The 20,192-nt window shown below is 40.2% G+C and overlaps 1 protein-coding gene across 2 annotated transcripts; it reads left to right on the forward strand.

Moving 5' to 3' along the window:
* Positions 1-4,960: 4,960 nt before the first annotated feature.
* IFNGR2 (interferon gamma receptor 2) lies at positions 4,961-20,101 on the forward strand. Of its 2 annotated transcripts, XR_014026331.1 has the most exons (8): positions 4,961-5,515; positions 8,889-9,015; positions 9,124-9,293; positions 10,215-10,357; positions 13,415-13,547; positions 15,057-15,211; positions 17,576-17,875; positions 19,328-20,101. XR_014026331.1 is itself a non-coding variant. In XM_081326934.1 (7 exons), the coding sequence occupies exons 1-7, from the start codon at positions 5,446-5,448 to the stop codon at positions 17,699-17,701; spliced, it is 924 nt and encodes a 307-aa protein (XP_081183060.1). In that variant the 5' UTR covers positions 4,961-5,445; the 3' UTR covers positions 17,702-20,101. The 2 variants fall into 2 exon arrangements, 1 of the variants encoding a protein (XP_081183060.1); XM_081326934.1 differs by having other exon boundaries at positions 17,576-20,101.
* Positions 20,102-20,192: the final 91 nt, after the last annotated feature.

Consider the following 20,192-nt stretch of genomic DNA (forward strand, 5'->3'; position numbering starts at 1 on the left):
CAAACCATTCAATATCACAGTAGTCCAAGTCTATGCCCCAACCACCAGTGCTGAAGAGGATGAAATTGACCGGTTCTATGAAGCCCTACAGCACCTTATAGAACTAACACCCAAAAATGATGTCCTTATCATCATGGGAGATTGGAATGCTAAAGTAGGAAGCCAAAAGATAACTGGAATAACAGGCAAGTTTGGCCTTGGAGTACAAAATGAAGCAGGGCACAGGCTGATAGAATTTTGTCAAGAGAATACGATGGTCATAGCAAACACTCTTTTCCAACAACCCAAGAGACGGCTTTACACATGGACATCACCAGACGGTCAACACAGAAATCAGATTGACTATATGCTCTGCAGCCAAAGATGGAGAAGCTCTATACAGTCAGTAAAAACAAGACCAGGAGCTGACTGTGGCTCAGACCATGAGCTTCTTGTTGCAAAGTTTAGGCTTAAATTAAAGAAAGTAGGGAAAAGCGCTAGGCCAGTCAGGTATGAATTAAATCATATCCCTGTTGAATATACAGTAGAGGTGACAAATAGATTTAAGGAATTAGATCTGATAGACAGAGTGCCTGAAGAACTATGGACAGAGGTTCGCAACATTGTACAACAGGTAGCAACCAAAACCATCCCAAAGAAAAAGAAATGCAAGAAAGCAAAATGGCTGTCTGAGGAAGCTTTGCAAATAGCTGAGGAAAGGAGGGAAGCGAAAGGCAAGGGAGAAAAAGAAAGATACGCCCAATTAAATGCAGAATTCCAAAGAATAGCTAGAAGAGATAAGAATGCCTTCTTAAATGAACAATGCAAAGAAATAGAAAAAAACAATAGAATAGGGAGGACCAGAGATCTTTTCAAGAAAATTGGAGAGATGAAGGGAACGTTTCATGCAAAAATGGGCATGATAAAGGACCAAAATGGCAGGGACCTAACAGAGGCAGAAGAGATTAAGAAGAGGTGGCAAAATTACACAGAAGAACTATACAAGAATGAGCTTAATGTCCCTGATAATCACAATGAGGTGGTCACTGAGCTCGAGCCAGACATCCTAGAATGTGAAGTGAAGTGGGCCTTAGAAAAGCTGAGCAACAACAAAGCTAGTGGAGGTGACAGTATTCCAGCTGAGCTATTCAAAATCTTAAAAGACGATGCAGTAAAAGTGCTTCACTCAATTTGCCAGCAAATTTGGAAAACTCAACAGTGGCCACAGGATTGGAAAAGATCAGTTTACATTCCAATTCCAAAGAAAGGCAGTGCCAAAGAATGTTCAAACTATCGCACCATTGCACTCATTTCTCATGCTAGTAAAGTTATGCTTAAAATTCTACAAGCTAGACTCCAGCAGTATGTGGATCGAGAACTACCAGAAGTACAGGCAGGATTTCGAAGAGGCAGAGGAACTAGAGATCAAATTGCTAACATACGCTGGATCATGGAGAAAGCTAGAGAGTTCCAGAAAAACATCTACTTCTGCTTCATTGACTATGCTAAAGCCTTTGATTGTGTGGATCATAACAAACTCTGGCAAGTCCTTAAAGAGATGGGCATACCAGACCATCTTATTTGTCTCTTGAGAAACCTATATGCAGGCCAAGAAGCAACAGTGAGAACTGGACACGGAACCACTGATTGGTTCAAAATTGGGAAAGGAGTCCGGCAAGGCTGTATACTGTCGCCTTGCCTATTTAACTTATATGCAGAGCACATCATGAGAAAGGCAGGGCTAGATGAATCAAAAGTTGGAATTAAGATTGCCGGAAGAAACATCAACAACCTAAGATATGCAGATGATACCACTCTAATGGCAGAAAGTGAAGAGGAACTAAAGAGCCTCTTGTTGCGAGTGAAGAAGGAGAGTGCAAAACTTGGGTTGAAACTAAACATTAAGAAAACCAAGATCATGGCATCTGGCCCTCTCAATTCCTGGCAAATAGATGGGGAAGAAATGGAGGTAGTGACAGATTTTATTTTCCTGGGCTCCAAGATCACTGCAGATGGGGACTGTAGCCAAGAAATAAAAAGACGCTTGCTCCTGGGGAGGAAAGCCATGGCAAATCTAGACAGCACACTAAAAAGCAGAGACATCACCCTGTCAACAAAAGTGCGTATAGTCAAGGCTATGGTCTTCCCAGTTGCAATGTATGGCAGTGAAAGCTGGACCATAAGAAAGGCTGAGCGCCAAAGAATTGAAGCCTTTGAACTATGGTGCTGGAGAAGACTCCTGCGAGTCCCTTGGACTGCAAGGCGATCAAACCGGTCAGTCCTAGAGGAGATCAACCCTGACTGCTCTTTAGAAGGCCAGATCCTGAAGCTAAAACTCAAATACTTTGGCCATCTAATGAGAAGGAAGGACTCACTGGAGAAGAGCCTAATGCTGGGAAAGATTGAGGGCAATAGAAGAAGGGGACGACAGAGAATGAGGTGGCTGGATGGAGTCACTGAAGCAGTAGGCGTGAGCTTAAATGGACTCCAGAAGATGGTAGAGGACAGGAAGGCCTGGAGGAACATTGTCCATAGGGTCGCGATGGGTCGGACACGACTTCGCAACTAACAACAACAACATTATTATTATTATTATTATTATTATTATTATTATTAATTATTATTATTATTATTATTATTTATTATTATTATTATTATTTTTTATTATTATTATTATTATTATTATTATTATTATTATTATTATTATTATTATTATTATTATTATTATTATTATTATTATATGAAGAACGGCTGCAGGACTTGGGTTTGACTATTCTAAAGAAAAGAAGAAACAGGGGTGAGATGATAGCAAGTATTCCAGTATTTGAGGGGCTGCCACAAAGAAGAGGGCGTCAAACTATTCTCCAAAGCACCAGAGGGCAGGAGAAGAAACCATGGTTGGAAACTGACCAAAGAAAGAAGCAACCTGGAATTAAGGGGGAAACTTCCTAACAGTGAGGACAATTAACCAGTGGAACAACTTGCCCTCAGAAATTGTGGGCGCTCCATCACTGGAGATTTTTAAGAAGACACTAGAGACAGTCACTTGTCTGAAATGGTATAGGTTCTCCTGCTGAAGCAGGGGGCCGGACTAGAAGACTTCCAAGTTCCCTTCCAGCTCTATTCTATGCTAATCTATAGAAGATAACACATTTTGAAGTGTTTCTTGATCTGTAAAAAATACATGCTGAGAGAAATAGTTTTTTTGTGTGTTTTTTGTTGAAGTCGTCTTCCTTAAAATGCAGGAATTCCCCCTCTAATATTTAGATTTATACCATCCCTGAAATGTGTATTGCCTAGAGCCAGCTGAAATATGCCAATGCGATGACACATTACTCTAACAGCTAACAATCAAGTATAATCAGTAGAAATTAAGCTACCAGGAAAAAGTTAACTTATTTCCTCATACTAAGGCACACAGAGAAGAGGACCTATGAATCACAGGACTTGCTCTTGGCACACTGTAGCTGCCATGATTAGTTATTTATTTTATTTATTTTTATTTTTATTCCATTTATATCCCGCCCTTCTCCGAAGACTCAGGGCGGCTTACAAGCTTAGCAGTAGCCTTCATTCTATGTATATGCCTGCTTATTAGGGCTTTCACACACACCCCAAGCGGCATTATTACAAAGTCAGCTTAATTGCCCCCAACAATCTGGGTCCTCATTTTACCTACCTCGGAAGGATGGAAGGCTGAGTCAACCTTGAGCCTGGTGGGACTCGAACCTGCACTAATTGCAGGCAGCTGGTGTTACTTAAGGAGGCTCAGGAATTCTGGGAGTTGAAGTCCACGAGTCATAAAAGAGCCGAGGTTGCCTGCCCCTGCCTTAGGTGAACAGATAAAATTGACCAAAAACAGATAAAATGAAGTGTCTAAAAGCAATATTCCAGGATAAGGTAGGGGAATGGGATGGGAAAGAGCTGACTTTGTAGGCATTGTGTTGTTATCTCAGATTGTAGCTATAGTTCTATTTTGATACTTTATTAACGATTAGCAGCCTGCTCTTTTTTATTCAAAGTATAGCCTTCCCTGAGGTGGGCAAGGCTATTTACAAAGGGGTTGCTACTGTAGCTAATGCTGCTTCCCTCAATAAGATGCTTCCCTCAAAAGAAAGCAATTGCTTCGTAGAATAAGAAGTCCTTGGGTTACAACGCTAATTGGGGCCAGAATTTCCACTGTTATGCAAAATGGTGGTTAAAATGTGACTGAGCAGTTTAGTGAGAGAAGTCCCGATTGTGGTCATTAAGCGACAACTGTTCAGTCGTTAGGTTAGGCTAAATTAACTCGCATTTTTCCTGCCCTGGGTGAACGGCCTGTCCTCTACCTGCCCCCACTTGATCTCTCCCTCCCATTTCTGCTTTTTTGGCTGCCCTGCACAGCATGGCGGAGAGGAAGAGACTCCGTATTCCGCTGCCACCACCGTCCCCAGCTGATGCGGTTGTCTTCCACCTCCCTTTCCATTCCCTCCCTGCTCAGCCTGATCTGGAAAACGCAGCCCTTCCAACGGCCGAGGCCCACCAAAGCCTCTCCGGCTCAAATCCCAGCCAGCTCAAGTGAATTTTGCCACGGGGATCACGCACAATGGCAACAGCACCTTCCCCCAGGCCAGGCGTAGGCAACCTTGGCTCTTTTATGACTCGTGGACTTCAACTCCCAGAATTCCTGAGCCAGCTGGCCCAGGAATTCTGGGAGTTGAAGTCCACGAGTCATAAAAGAGCCAAGGTACCCCTGCCCCAGGCAGACTTGAATCGCAGGCAGAAACTTTGCAGGCAGAAACTCCCCTAAGGAGAGCGCAGGACGTGCGTCGGCACTAAAACTGGAAGCAAGTAAGTCGCCGAGGTGGAGCTGCAACCAACGCGATCCTCCAGAAGTCTCTGCACGTGTTTATTCACACTCCCACGTTTACACTTATGCTCATCGCCCCAAACGGCTAACGAAAAGGGGGAAAAAAGGGAGGGGGATGAAAAGGCATACGCCTCAAATAAGTATTTTAATACACTTGTGTATCCACGTGTAGAACGTAACATTTCAAGGCAGGGAATCGGTGCCTTTTTTCTGATGCTGGCCTCCGCTTCCCCTCGGTCTGAGCGCGCCGAGTCAGGAATCGTGGAATGGCGTCCCAAATAAGATTTGCAACGCCCGCGGCGTCTCAGCCGCGCCGGGCAAGGCAAGGCAGGCCCCCCACAAGCCCCTGCATTGCTCCTCCTCCTGCTCCTCCTCCTCCGGGCTGTGAACTTCTGGCCTCGCCAGAATAAGATAAGATACGAAGCGACATCCGGAGCTTTTGCGCCGCCTCCGCAGTTCCGCCTCCGCCCTTGTGCGGGAAGCTAACGGGGCGTCGTCGCCGGGGAGCTGGAGCTGCCGCGGCCTGAGGATATCGGGGTGCAAAGGATGGCGTCGGAGCCGAGGGAATCGCCGCTTAGCCCGTCCGGAGGCGCGTGAGAAAAGGAAGGGCGGGAGGCATGTTACCCCTTGGCGAATGGCTCCTCTTCCTCTTCCTGTGGAGGCTGCCGTTCTCCGCGGCTGCCCAAGGTAACTTCTTCTCTCAAGGGCCGGGTGGTACTTTCCAAGGCGTGTCAAAGTAGCTCGGGAGGGTGGCTGGGTGAGACGGCAAAGGCCTCTCTGGAGGTTCTTGTGCCTTTTTATTAGGTAGATTGTTTTTTGTTTTTTTGTAAAAAAAAATCCCCCCCATTTTTTTTAAAATCCCATTTATATCCCGCCCTTCTCCGAAGACTCAGGGCGGCTTACAATCTAAAGCACAAATCAAATGTGCTTAGCAATAGCCTTCATTCTATGTATATGCCTGCTTATTAGGGCTTTCGCCCACCCACCCCCCAAGCGGCATTATTACAAAGTCAGCTTAATTGCCCCCAACAATCTGGGTCAAATGGGCCGAATTTTTCAGCATCTGCATGAGGTTGCTACTACCGCTTTGCAACGCTTACGAGTTCAGTTCAAATCTCAGCAGGTCGATTTCCTCAGGGCGGTAAGTTCGAAGTCGTGTCCGACCCATCGCGACCCCATGGACAACGTTCCTCCAGGCCAGGGGTGTCAAACTCAATTTCATTGAGGGCCGCATCAGCATTGCGGTTGCCCTAAGGGGGCCGGGTGGGCGTGGCCAGGGTGGGCGTGGCCTACTGGGTGGGCGTGGCTAGAGTCCGTATGGCCTACTGGGTGGGCGTGGCCAGCTCTACATGGTTCGCATCAAAGGTGCCTATGGGGGCCTGGGCAGGAGTGGGAAAGATCTGAGGGTCTCTGGCAGGAGGAGGGTCTCTGGGCCAGGGCCAAGGCAGTGGGGGCCGTTCCCTCACTGTTTCCAGGATGGCTTCGCGGGCCGCATGAAACCACTTCGCGGGCCGCATCTGGCCCCCGGGCCTTGTGTTTGACATGCCTGCTCCAGGCCCTTCCTGTCCTCTTATCATCTTCTGGAGTCCATTTAAGCTCACGCCTGCTGCTTCAGTGACTCCATCCAGCCACCTCATTCTCTGTCATCCCCTTCTTCTATTGCCCTCAATCTTTCCCAGCATTAGGCTCTTCTCCAGTGAGTCCTTCCTTCTCATTAGGTGGCCAAAGTATTTGAGTTTTAGCTTCAGGATCTGGCCTTCTAAAGAGCAGTCGGGGTTGATCTCCTCTAGGACTGACCGGTTTGATCGCCTTGCGGTCCAAGGGACTCGCAGGAGTCTTCTCCAGCACCACAGTTCAAAGGCCTCAATTCTTTGGCGCTCAGCCTTTCTTATGGTCCAGCTTTCACTGCCATACATTGCAACTGGGAAGACCATGGCCTTGACCATACGCACTTTTGTTGATAGGGTGATGTCTCTGCTTTTTAGTGTGCTGTCTAGATTTGCCATGGCTTTCCTCCCAAGGAGCAAGCGATAAGACAAATAAACAAATAAATAAACGGTAGACTCTAGGTCTGTTAGTCAGAGACTTCCCAGTGGTAGGGTAGAGAAAGGCTCGTCTTAAAGGCAAAGGGCGGCTGTTGGATTGGAAAAATGACGAATTTATGCAGAGGAAAAGGTTACCTCTGATAAGTTTGATAAGGAGATGTTGTTCTGTAAAGTTCTGAATCTGCCTATTTTTAAAAAATGGGTACTGAGGTAGAGCTGCGTCATCAGTTATGAATATTGTTTTTAAACAGACGTATGGGGGCAACGGGATGAGAACTAAGATTCTTGTGAATGCTAGCAATACAGAAATTTGCTCAGGTGCCTTTTAAACAGTTATATATTTTAAAAGGCGCTTTCAAAACAAATGAGTGATTTCAGTAAGACCACAAAAGCTGATGAATGGATCACAGTTAGTAGGTAAAAAATGAGTTGTTAGATATAGAACTTGTTAGATATACAACACGTGTCATACCTCTATGAATTATAATTACTTGTGAGGGTGTGGTGTGTTTTATTGAATGCAGTTGCCAAAATAAACTGCATTAATATTTTGGGAAGAGCTTCCCTCCATCGGCTCTATGCTGTCAGGCCAAATCTCCCCAAATGAAAAACAAACAAAACAAACGCACCAAAGTCTACTGAAAAAGCATTTAAAAATCGCCCAAGCAGTAACAGTCATCATGAGCATTATCACACAGGTACAATCTATCTAAATAAAGACTTTTCATTTTTTCGATCTGTGTTCCTCACAGAACCCAAAATTTCATGAGAACTTGGTGAAGTTCTGTGTAAGAGAGGAGAAACTTAATTTGAATGATGCCAATTTACGGTCACTGGAGCTTTTCATTGTTTCTGAATACTTTTTCTTTTCAACCATGAGTTTGAGACACCCTGCTTTAAAATATGCATTGTCTTAGTTCTCACAGCAAGATATTTCTACTAAGTTTATATTTTACAAAGTATCTATCTGTAGGCTGCTAACTTTTCATGGCAACAGCTATTTATTTCTAACCCTGCCATTCTGGCAGTTAGAGAATTTCCTTGGACGTGGATTCCATCCTTCTCTTAGATCAGACGTGTCAAACACAAGGCCCAGGGGCCAGATCCGGCCCGCGAAGTGGTTTCATGTGGCCCGCGAAGCGGTTCCTGGAAGCAGTGAGGGAACGGCCCCCACTGCCTTGGCCCTGGCCCAGAGACCCTCCTTCTGCCAGAGACCCTCAGATCTGTCCCACTCCTGCCCAGGCCCCCATAGGCACCCTTGATGTGAACGATGTAGAGCTGGCCACGCCCACCCAGTAGGCCATACGCACTCTAGCCATGCCCACCCAGTAGGCCACGCCCACCCGGCCCCCTGAGGGCAACCGCAATGCTGATGCGGCCCTCAATGAAATTGAGTTTGACACCCCTGTCTTAGATCTATCCTTCTACCCATACCTCCCAGTGCCTTCTCTTCAGTCTCTCTGTCTCCAGAATTCAAGTTGGAAAACGTGTCTGAAGTTAGCCCATTGTGACAGTTCTAACACTAATTGGGACTCAATTAAATGCACTTATTTTAACCTTGGCACCCACGGTAGCTTCCTCCTCGCCCTCCCCCACGCAGGCACCTTGAGAGGGGCTCCTCTGGGTTTCCACTTTATGAGAGGTTAAGGTAGTTGTGGATACTTTAACTTTGAAGTAAGGAGAGTCTCCACCTCGCTTGTGTTTTGCAAAAAAAAAAGGTGGAAATTTCCCCGATAGGCTTCAAATAGGTTTGCACTTGTAATTATTAGGAATTTTAAGAACTTTTATGTAAATTGCTTTGAATCACCAGAAATAGGAAGGCATAAAAAATGTTGCAATAAGTATTCCTAGGCTATTGGCACACTGACAGTAAGCTTAGTTATTACCCTCCAGGGTATTATATCGGCATCAGTAATGGCTAATTCACCTCACCATTGAAGTGTTTTGGAGTATGGTGAATTGTGCACGTTATGTTTTTATTCCTTTTAGCATCTCTTGTTTCTTTGCCCTTTTAGGGTTTTCTCTCTCCTTACCAGCACCACAGAATTTGACAATTAAGTCGTATAATTTTCAGAATGTATTGAGGTGGTCTCCAGTTAAGGGAATCAATGGTCCAGTCTTTTACAGTGTTCAGAGTCGCTTGTAAGTAAACAGTTGTCAAATATAAAATATAAATTTCTATTCTTTATCACATGTTGTTATTCAAATTACACCACTAAGGAATTCTACTGTCTTTGTATTATATTGCAGATATTCAGACCAAAAATGGGAAAAAGTGAATTGTATAGATATCATGAAACCTGAATGTGATTTTAAGCCTATCAACGATTTTTATAGAACTATTTTGCGTGTTAGAGCTGAAGAAAGCAACTTAAAATCTGAATGGACTGAAACAGATCTCTTTGTTGCTTGGAAAGATAGTATGTTTCATTTGTTACTTGTTATTTATTGATGAATTAAGCCCCTGACTAAATATGTTTTTTTTAATCATGTCATATGTGAAAGCGAAAACTGTAAGCCATAGAACAAAAGATAGGCCCTATACTATAAAAACAAGTCTTGATATAATGCATTTTATGAAAATGCCTCTGGATAAAAGCTTGTCAATGCTTTTTTTTAAAAAAAACCAAAACCAAATGAGACTTATTTATCATAACAGTTCATAGTTATTCATAAAGGTATGCTATAAGCAGAATTGTACATTTCATTTCATAGAGGCATGTTAGTCACAATTATCTACATTTTGTATCTCTTACCCATGCTAGTACAGACAGGTTCACTGATGTGCTTTTTTCAGCCCAAGAAAAATATTCATGCATTTCATTAGTACAGTATCCTCTGTGTAAGACAATTTAGATATCTTCTGTAATATTATTTAGGTTTTGGTTGATTCATTTGTGAGATTTATATCCCACTTTTCCTTCAGAAACTCAGGGAGTCCTTTGTGGGATATACTTCTCAACTTTTCACTTTCACAATACTAACCTTTTAGGATAATTTATTCCGAGCTTTTATGGTCAAAGATAAGATCTGGATCCAGTACTATTAGAAAGTACCAAATTCTTTCATACAAGATATGACCCAGCAGAAAATGTTATTCCCAGTTCACAGGGGCCTCCCGTTTATGTTGCCTTCAGCTCCTAGATGAACGGCTGGGTTCATGCTGTTTACTCAAATAGTAGTGGCAGAAAATGCTGCAAGTAAGCATTTCTTTTTGAATGCAAATACTCTCAAGCATTAAAATGAACTAACATAGTTCATGCACACATTTCTTATGTATGTTTGATTAAAATAATGGTGACTTGATGTTTGATTAAAATAATGGTGTTTATTCATTTTAGCCATTATAGGACCTCCAAGAGCAATAAATGTAACTTCAGCTGCTAATTCAATTCTTATAAGTTTCTTGCCTCCTTTTGAGAAAAGAAGTAATTTCTCTTTCTTTGACTATACAATCTATTGGGAGAATTCAACAAGTACATCAGTAAGTACTTGTCTTTCCTTGACTAACTGATATAAGAATTATTAGAAAACCTTTGAATAAATCTGTTCATCTCTTATTTATGTTTATGTCGTTACCCATACTGTTGATAGTCAAAACAATTTATAATAACATTATTAAGGTTCCTTAATAAAAACAAATACATTAGATTAGGGGTCCCCAAACCCCAGGCTATGGGCTGTTAGGAACCAGCCTGCACAACTGCAGATGAGCGGTGGGTGAATGAGCAAAACCAAAATCATCCTCCGTGGAGAATGGATTTCTGGGGAGCGGAAGAGGCATGGTTTTGAGTGCTGCCTGCATGAGGCTTTGCTTGTTTGCAAGGACCGGGTTGCTGGAATGCCGTGGACCAGTGGTGGTCCACAGACCAGGGGTTGGGGACTCCTGACCTAAAAGATATAATCAGGCAGGTGTGTTACAGACCCCATTAGCCAAAGAATTCTGACTGGCAGGATCTAGGAAGAGAGCCTTCTTTGCTGTTGCCCCCATACTATGGAATATACTTTCTGCGGAGATGAGGGGTGCCTCCATTTTCCTGGCCTTCCGAAATGGGTCAAAACATGACTCAGTAGCCTTACGGGGAGGGCAAAGGTTTGTGCAGTTATGGGGCTGGTTGGTGTTATGAGAACTCACTCTCTGCCTCCATCAACCAATTTAAACAGAGTTAAATTGCCTTCTTGTAAATTTTCTTTTCCTTTTTTGGGGGGGAATTTTATAATTTAACTTTAAAATTTTTAACTAAATTAATTTTATTTTATTATTTATTTTAATCCCATTTATATCCCGCCCTTCTCCGAAGACTCAGGGCGGCTTACAATTTAAGCACAAACCAATGTGCTTAGCAATAGCCTTCATTCTATGTATATGCCTGCTTATTAGGGCTTTCCCCCCAAGCGGCATTATTACAAAGTCAGCTTAATTGCCCCCAACAATCTGGGTCCTCATTTTACCTACCTCGGAAGGATGGAAGGCTGAGTCAACCTTGAGCCTGGTGGGATGCGAACCTGCACTAATTGCAGGCAGCTGGTGTTACTTAAGGAGGCATTAGCCCACTGCTCCACCAAGGCTCTTTTAACAGTTTAATTTTATGTATTGTTTTATAGGCCAATTTTGTGCTGTACACTGCCCAGAATCCCTCTTTGAGGGAGATGGGCGGTCTAGAAATACAAACTGTAAATAGATAGATAATAAGGGGATGCCTTGCAGGTATTAAGGAAGAAAGGCCTGCTCATGACTACCCCCCCCCCACAACCTTTGATTACATAGATTAAAAGTATGTATTTTAAATACATTAAAAAGTACTAAAATTATTCTAATGGGATTTGTTTGGACTATTTTTAAAAAAATAATAATAATAGAAAATGAGATTAGCGGGTCCATGGAAAATAAATCTAGCTTCACAACTGGGTTAATTTTTTAGTAGAACCAATCCTTTTCTAAAACAGTACAATTAAACACACTGAATATAGGAGTGCTCGACCGTTAGGAGAAAAACAAAAAAAGAAGAGTCTCAGAGTCACTGAAATTTGAGCAGTGTACACGTTTGTTATTTTTAATATTTTAATGTTTAACTGGTTAGATTTTATAGTTCTAAACTGATTTTATATGTCTTTTAATTTTTGATTGCCTACTAACATTGGTTGAAAGATGGGTGGCTATATAAATGCTTTAGATAAACAAATACATTTAATAAATAAAGATGATTATAAGAATTAGGAGGAGGCAGAGGCTGGGAGGTTTTACTTACTTATTGAATTTCTATAGCTGTTTATCTATACATGCCTGACCACTTGTTTCTGCATATTATTGGTCTCACATCGTTTGTAATCTGCAAACAACGTACTGGACGTTTTGCCAACTATCTATAGAATTTCTTCTTATCTAGATGGGATAATCACACTACATTGTATAACAAGATATTTTTTTAACTTGAAATTGTTTAGAGATCAACTTTCATTCCTTGATAGAGGCCCACAAACATCTTAAAGCACGGGTGTCAAACTCGCCATGTCATGTGACCTGTTGTGATGTATCACAACTTTTTTTGCATTGCCGGAGCTGGGGTGGGCATGGCCTCTGCATCATGCAACCGGCCCGTGGGCTGGCAGTTTGACACCCCTGTCTTAGAGGTTTGTACAGAGGAAAATCTACCATAAATTCAATACATCCACGTTGCTTTAAAAATGTATAAAGTTTGTCCCTGGCACTATTTTAGATTATTTATTTATTTATTTATCTGGAGTTCCTTGGCAATCTCCTGACTGTTAACCAGATCCAACCCTTCTTATTTTTCTGAGGTTAGATATGGCTGACAAGATGTTACTACTATCTGCTATGACATTATATAGAAAGCCATAGCAAATGTGTCATGGGAAGTAGAGAAAATAGAGGATATGTTACAAATCCTTAGGCTATGATTTATGATCAACTGTATACTAAACAGTTACCATGGGCTTCCTAAATCCTAATTGCTCAGAACTAATAGTAGTTATTTTAGATATTCTGGAACATAGGCTTTCGGCAATCACAAGAGATCTTGGAGATAGTGCTACAAAAATCACTGGTTTGGGGGTAGGTAATCTTTTTCAGTGTGTGGGTCCCATAATATCTTTCTGTTCTGCCTGAGGGCTGCAAGGAACATTGTACCTTTAACGGGAAGATTAAAGCCAAATTTTTCAGACCTATCTTTTAAATGGGCAAAGGAGTACCTAAATCTTGCAAAACAAGGTCAGTGCTCCTTAAATTCACCCCTTCCTCATCCCAGTTAAAAATATTGTATATAATTGCAGTTCTACCCCATAACAAAATGGCTGTATCTACTGAGAGCTTCCTAAAGGCCAAGAATGGGATCCTGGGGGAATGCAAGTGGTCTTAGGAATTGCCTGTCCCCAGATTGAAACCAAAGTATTGCAGATAAACACTTACAATGAACCTACCACGAACTAGAACAGCTGTACTTCTGAAATTAATAAGGAAGGGCTGTAATTTGGATAAGGAAATTATATAATAATGTTTTAACTGCTCTTTGTTATTATACAGCTAATCATGAATACTGTACACAGATTTAAGAATCTAAAGGAAAGAACTACATATTGCTTTAGGATACAAGCAAGACTGTATGGACTCGTAGGAGAAAAAAGTGGTATTTATTGTGCAAAAACTACAACCACTGGTATGTATTATTACTTAACTGATGTATAATTATATAGATGCATAATTAAAGGAATAGGTTGTACCCATTGGTTATTTTTTATGTTTAAATGATCTACCCTACCGTGGAAACATGAACCGATGCCAAATTCTCCTCACCAACCAGGTCTTGGAAATACAAGCTAGTCTAATATGGTAATAGATAAGAGAGTTATTATACTTGGCCTGCCATTCAAAAATAGTGGCCAGGATTACTGTTGTTAGGAGAAACATAACTTGGGCCTAAGACAAGTTCAGGAGCGGAAGTGAAGATTAAATATCCAATCTTCCTTATTGAGCACACATGTTGTATATCTCATCATTTCTTCTCTGCTTCTTTGGTGAGGATACTGTGGATCTCAGCCTTTAAATAATAATATTATCAGAGATCCTTCTCTATGTCAGCCCAACTCCTAGGGAATAGCGTCTCTGTAAAGGTAAGGATGGTCCTTGTGGCTGCTGTTCCATAAAGTGATCAAGGCCTGGCTCTTCTGCAAGCTAGGTGAATATTGTGTTGCTCAAGGAAGTACCTGATTCTTCTTGTATCAACAGGAGCATGCAGTTATGATTATGATTTTACTGTTTTGGCATTTGTGGCTTGATTCCTGAGATTTAAATAGTGCTTGAAAGTTGTTCTGTAATAAAGAGTTTAAGCCAAAAGCTTTTTTTTACTGAAATATTATATAAATCTTAATATAAATTAACTGAAGATTCTACTTGAGATTATAGCAGTAATGAATAATGCATTATTGCTTTCAGTATGGAGTATACTTAAATTCAAACAGAAAACTGATCTTGGTATCTCAAATGCCCATATAGTACTGTACCCTGTTTTGTCCTTTAGTCCTATCCCTTCTTTCCTTCAGTTTCTTGAGGTTTAAATTTTTGTTCTTGAATTCTATAGAAGTCAAGTTCAAGTCTTTCCCATGAAAGAGTCTGTAATACATAGGATTCAGATTAAAAAAACCTATGATTTCTTAAAAAGTGTGCTGAATTTGACAGTATTCCTCTATATAATGTTCGCATTTGCAGATGATTTCACTGGGATTGTTCCTAAACCTAATTTTAAAAAGGAAAAGTAATGAGGCACATTTCACTGTTTGAGAAGGAATTACTTCTCTTATGTCTCAAATATAAGCTGACACTTGTGTGCAATAATATATGGCTTTCTTCCCATTTAATTATCTAATCACCAACCAATTTCTTCTCAACAGTACATACATCTCAAAAATGTTCAGGAACCCACATTCAATTTTGTCCTAATAGCTTTTTCTGCCCCTATGTCCTACATATTTTTGTACAGCTATATTAACACTTCACTTCCTGCACAGAAACTTCATTAGTAACAGTACAATTTTTCTGAACTTTCATTGCAGTGTAATTACTGTATTGTAATCCAAGATAGCTGATAAATTGTTTCATGTATGTTTCTGCCATTTTGCAGTAAATGTATCTTTCAATGCATTTATGTCAATGTCCCTTTCTCTTTCAGAGGGAACTAGAATGCTGTATTGCGTATTGATATTTGGATCTGTGTTTTTAATACTAGCTTTAGTATTTTTGCTGTTAATGATTATTCGGAAGTATCCAGATATAATTAAATCCTTTTGGCAACCTCCTCTAACAATACCGTCACACTATGAAGAGGTATGTATTTTTGCTGACTTGCAATAATGTCTGATTGTAGTATGCTTGTCTGGAATTCACTTACATAGAACTATACCATGGAGTTTAGACACATTTCCATCCTTTATTCCATAGCAAACTCAGATATAGCTGGACTTGAGACATACTAATGTGTGATGATGGGTCCCTTTCTTGTGACTTAACATTGCAGCTTGTTTTAGCCATTTTACAGCACACAACCATACGTTTTTGCATCCTACCCCACACGTTATGTTTGCTGTGATTGTGATCTGAAAGTAAGGGTGCGGGTGGAAAACAAAGGAAATACACCATTAATTGAACATTTGCATTAAACCTTGATTTTTAATCATGGATTAAACAGAAATCATGATTGGTCACAAATATGACGTGTTGGTGAGGCTGGAACATTTAGGGGGAATCTGCACTCCAGAAAACAGATGAATTTGTCAAAATTGCTGCACTTAATTTTGTTTCATGTAACAGTTGTATTGGGTTTTGTCCACTTGAAACAAACAATTTAATGAGGATACTGAGATTTTTGCATAAAACTGTTCATTATAATTCTAGACTTTCTGTACAGTATTTGACTCGTTCTTGATTTTTTTGTGGAAACATTGTTAGATGGAAGTTGCTTAATGTTCAGTCAGCTTGTATTTTTCAGTAAATGGGAAACTAATCAAATGTAAGTGTACAGTAACTGCAATCTGGATTTAGTCTTGAAAAAGTTTTCTGGTATATTAATTTATTTTGCAAGTCCTTCTGTGCTTCAAATGTCATTATAGTGCTGACATAGTAAATTACTGTAGTGAGTATTTGGTTAAAGTTAATTGTATTTATGTAGCTCAGTCCTATAGTTAATTTATAGACAAGCATAAGATACCTGAGAATCTAAAAATTAGATTCCAGCAGTGTAGTATAAGGACTATGGATTTAGCATACCAACACACACACACACACAGAGAGAGAGAGAGAGAGAGAGAGAGAGAGAGAGAGAGAGAGAGAGAGAGAGAGAGAGAGTGTAAATAATATAAAAATGGTAAAAACTATATTGAAATAGACTAGGCATGTGAGTCAATAAAAGTGAATGTATTTATTTAAATCTCATTTTTACCGGTTGAGCTCCGGATGGCTCCCGACCTTCGCTCCTTCCAACGTGATCTAAAAACCTATTTGTTTGAACAAGCCGGCCTGGTCTGATGGGTTTGGGTTTTAATTATTGTTTTTAAGTAATTTATTTATTGTATTTGGGCACTATGGTTTAATTTGTTTTTAATTTTGGTATTTTGGTATTTATTGCCCTGTTCACCGCCCTGAGTCCTTCAGGAGAAGGGCGGTATACAAATTAAATTAAATAAATAAATAAAAATAAATAAAAAAACAAGTTTCAAAATAATTGTTCAGAATGACTTTTAAGTAGAGGACTAGCTGTCTTTGATTTTCTTTTCTTCCGTTCAGTTGTGTCCAATGTTCTCAGAGACTGCCTGAACAGTTCCTGCAGTTTCTTGACAAAGTTTTTAAAATGGTTTGTGATTGCTTCCTTCCAAGGGTTGAGAGTGACTGGCCCAAGGTCAACCAGCTGGCTTTGTGCCTAAACTAGGACTAAAACTCAACTTCTCTACATCAAATTGTCTCTTCTGTTTAAAAAATACCAAACCTTTTAAAATGGTAGAGATAACTATCGTATTAAAGGAAGTTTTTGATTCTCCCAGTGGAAAAAAAACCTGCACAGCTATTTTAGTTTGGTGACTTTATTCTTGCAAAAAATATTTCAAATGATAAGACGAGAAAAGAAATAAAACCGAGTCTGATCCCCTTCCTTGATATGATATGCAAAGCCACTTAGTACATAGCCCTTGCACCTAGAGAGGTTGCAGATCCCTGGCATAAATCAATGTTTAATATGCTTGCAGCCTTCTGGTATAATCCAGCATGGTTAAAATTAGAGTTTAACAACAATCTGAATCACCAGGAGCATAAAATATTTTTCTTCACCCCATAGTAGTACTTGATTGTGTGCCCTCATCTTTCATTCTTGCAAATAGGCACCATTTCTGTGAACAAAAATATTAAAGTTTGGCACATCTGAGAGATGATAAAATGTTTTAAAATTCAATTTAGTGCAACTGAATTCTCAAAATATAAAATTGGACAGAGTGACAAGACCCCCATTTCAGTTATAAATCTGTATGAATGTAGATAGGCTACATTTATATGAAACAGATAAAACTCCCTGACTTCAATAGAATTTTCCTCAAAGAAAATATTATGAATTACTTTTTTTTACTATTTTCCATTTCAATATTATCATAGCAAATATGAATATATAGGTTTATTGGTTTCTAACAATCTAATGCTTTTTCTCAGGATCTAAATGACCCCCAAATGATTACAATTGAAGAATTTCAGAGAGCTGCTGGAGAAGATCCTTGGGACATTATTTCAATTACTTCAAAAGCAGAAGATAAGATTCTGACAAGTTTTGCCAGTTGATAGACAATATGATGAAAAATATTTTATATCATTTACACCTTATTCATTACCATCAAGTTGTTTTAGCTGCTTAAGACATCGTTTCTAAGGAAGTTCCACTCATCCGTCTGTGTAGCAATGTGAATTAAGAAACTTAGCACGTTTATTCATTTGGAAGAACATCCTAATATTTCAGTAGGTTTAGCCTGATTAAATGTGTTCAGAATTGCAGTGTGAATGTTAGGAGAACACAAATCCTATTGCCTCATACATATATATATTTTTAATGATTAAAGAGTTTTGTTTTTCCCTGGGCAATATTGTGCAACACGGAGAGTTTACACCAGCATTACCTCATTAAAACTTTTTGCAATAGATCACGGGTGTCAAACTCGCCACTGTTGTGATTCCTTGCCAGCCAGTGGATCCGGCAGCTGAGTCAGGAATCAGATGAGGAGGAGGGGCCTGGAGTGACATTAGAGTCAGAGGAAGGCTCTGAGGAGCTCCAAGGCTTACAGTTGCATGAGGAGGCTGGCCCCTCTACTAGTGCTCAGGTTGAGACACAGCTGTGCTGGGAGCCTGAGTTGGACAGTGATGAAGAACAATTGGGACAGACCCAGGATGCACGAAAGCGCAGGCAAGAGAAGCGAGTAGGACAGAGGAATGCTGAATTATAAAAGGGAAGGTGTGGAAGGTGCTGGTTGCCGAAGGCATCCATTCGTGTTGAGGATCGAGTTTCTGTGGACTGTGTTGTTTGCCTTGGACATTGACTCAGGTCTGTGAGAACAAAAGGGGTTGGTCTTTTCTTGCGGTTCCTGACTGTTTCTTGGAAGAGGGGTTTCTCTTTGTGAGCATAACAAGAACTCATGTAGGGTGGGACAGAACAGCCATGTCACTTGATGCGATGTATTGTGACTTTTTGCATTGCTGGCAATGGGTTGGGCACGGCTTTGATATGATGAAACTGGCCCGTGGGCCGACAGTTTGACACCCCTGCAATAGATTAAGATGAGAAGCTGGTTTGATATGAAATTTAACTAGTGAAATCATTTGAAACCTCAATGCTGTTAAATACATACAGCATATTTGACCTGGTTTTAATTTACGGGCTTGATGTTTACATTTTTAAACTTCTTAATTTGGAGCAATCTTCAGAATATAAAATTGAATACTGTTGACTACAGCTGGTGAATAGAATAATGTGTTTCAGATACGTTTGTGCTCTTCTTGAACAGAAGGGAATCAGAAGAAATTCCCTGCATGAAGGTTCTTCTACTAGTTACGTCTGGTGGATCAGCTGCAGCCTGTTTATTAATTAAGATCTTGCTTCCAACTTTAATGGAACAGCAACAACTTAATCTATTGTAATTTTCTGGAACTAGGGCTGTGTGAATATTTCACCTCTTATCAATTTTAACAGACCAGACTATGGTCCAGTTGTATTTTTTGTTTTAAAAAAATTCAATTGGACTGGCTACTAGCAGCCTTTTGAGTATTTCCAGTTGTGTGTTATTCCATGCTCTTCTTGCTGGTAAGCTTATTTAAACAATATATAGAGAATTCCAGGCAATTGTTTAAGCATTGAGATTACTCAGAATTGCAACAGGTTGAGTTCCTACATTTCTCTCTTTTCCTTAATCACTACAGATTGTCCCTTCCTTGGATTTCCTTCATCATGCCAAGATTTCAAGTGTTCAAGCTTGCTATGGCAGCCATTTAATTACTGATTTAAATAGTCCTTCGCTGCATAATTTTCATGGTACTTGTATGCGCTTTCAGAAGAACTGTTCAGTTCTTAGGCATTTTTATACTGTTTTTGTACTGAATTTGTGATGCATATAGATTTGTACTTTATAACACCAATTTATATCAGATAAACTAAATGCTTTGTTTTATAAATCCTAGAAAATACTGGGAAGAAGGAACTGACTACAGCTGGTCCTCGACTTATGACCACAATTGAGATCAAAATTTTTGTTGCTAAGTGAATCATTTAAGTGAATGTTGCCTCATTTTACGACCTTTTGTGCCACAGCTGTTAAATGGATCATTGCAGTTAAGTTAGTAACATGGTTAAGTGAATCTGGCTTTCCAATTGACTGTCAGAATGTCACAAAAAATGATCACATGACCTTGGCACACTGCAACCATCAAATATAAGTCAGTTGCTAAGCATCTGATTTTTGATCACATGACTATGTGGATACTGCAATGGTCATAAGTGTGTTAAAAGGTCATAAAATCACTTTTTTCAGTGCCTCTAACTTTGAATGGTCACTACGTGAACTGCTGTAAGTCAAGGACCACCCGTATATGCTATTTGATTGTAGTAAGAATTCAATTTTAATTGCGCACTCGGGCTAAAATTAATGGTACTTCATGCTGTTTAAGGATTAAAAATTTGTCCTTGTTTTCCTCCTGGTAATGTATGTATGTCTTTATTGGAAGAACCATACAATCAGAAATGCAGAACCTGTATTAAAACTGTGGCTGATTAAGGGGTATTGTAGAT

Source organism: Vipera berus, assembly GCF_964194415.1.
Source record: "Vipera berus genome assembly, chromosome: 4".
In the NCBI taxonomy this organism is placed as follows: Eukaryota; Metazoa; Chordata; class Lepidosauria; order Squamata; family Viperidae; genus Vipera; species Vipera berus.

What these genes read in the sequence shown, in the direction of transcription:
- IFNGR2 (XM_081326934.1), top strand. Translation starts at nt 5,446, where the DNA reads ATGTTACCCCTTGGCGAATGGCTCCTCTTCCTCTTCCTGTGGAGGCTG. An exon ending in CTTTGTTGCTTGGAAAGATA is followed by an intron (nt 9,294 to 10,214) that starts GTATGTTTCATT and finishes TATTCATTTTAG; the next exon opens with CCATTATAGGACCTCCAAGA. An exon ending in TACCGTCACACTATGAAGAG is followed by an intron (nt 15,212 to 17,575) that starts GTATGTATTTTT and finishes GCTTTTTCTCAG; the next exon opens with GATCTAAATGACCCCCAAAT.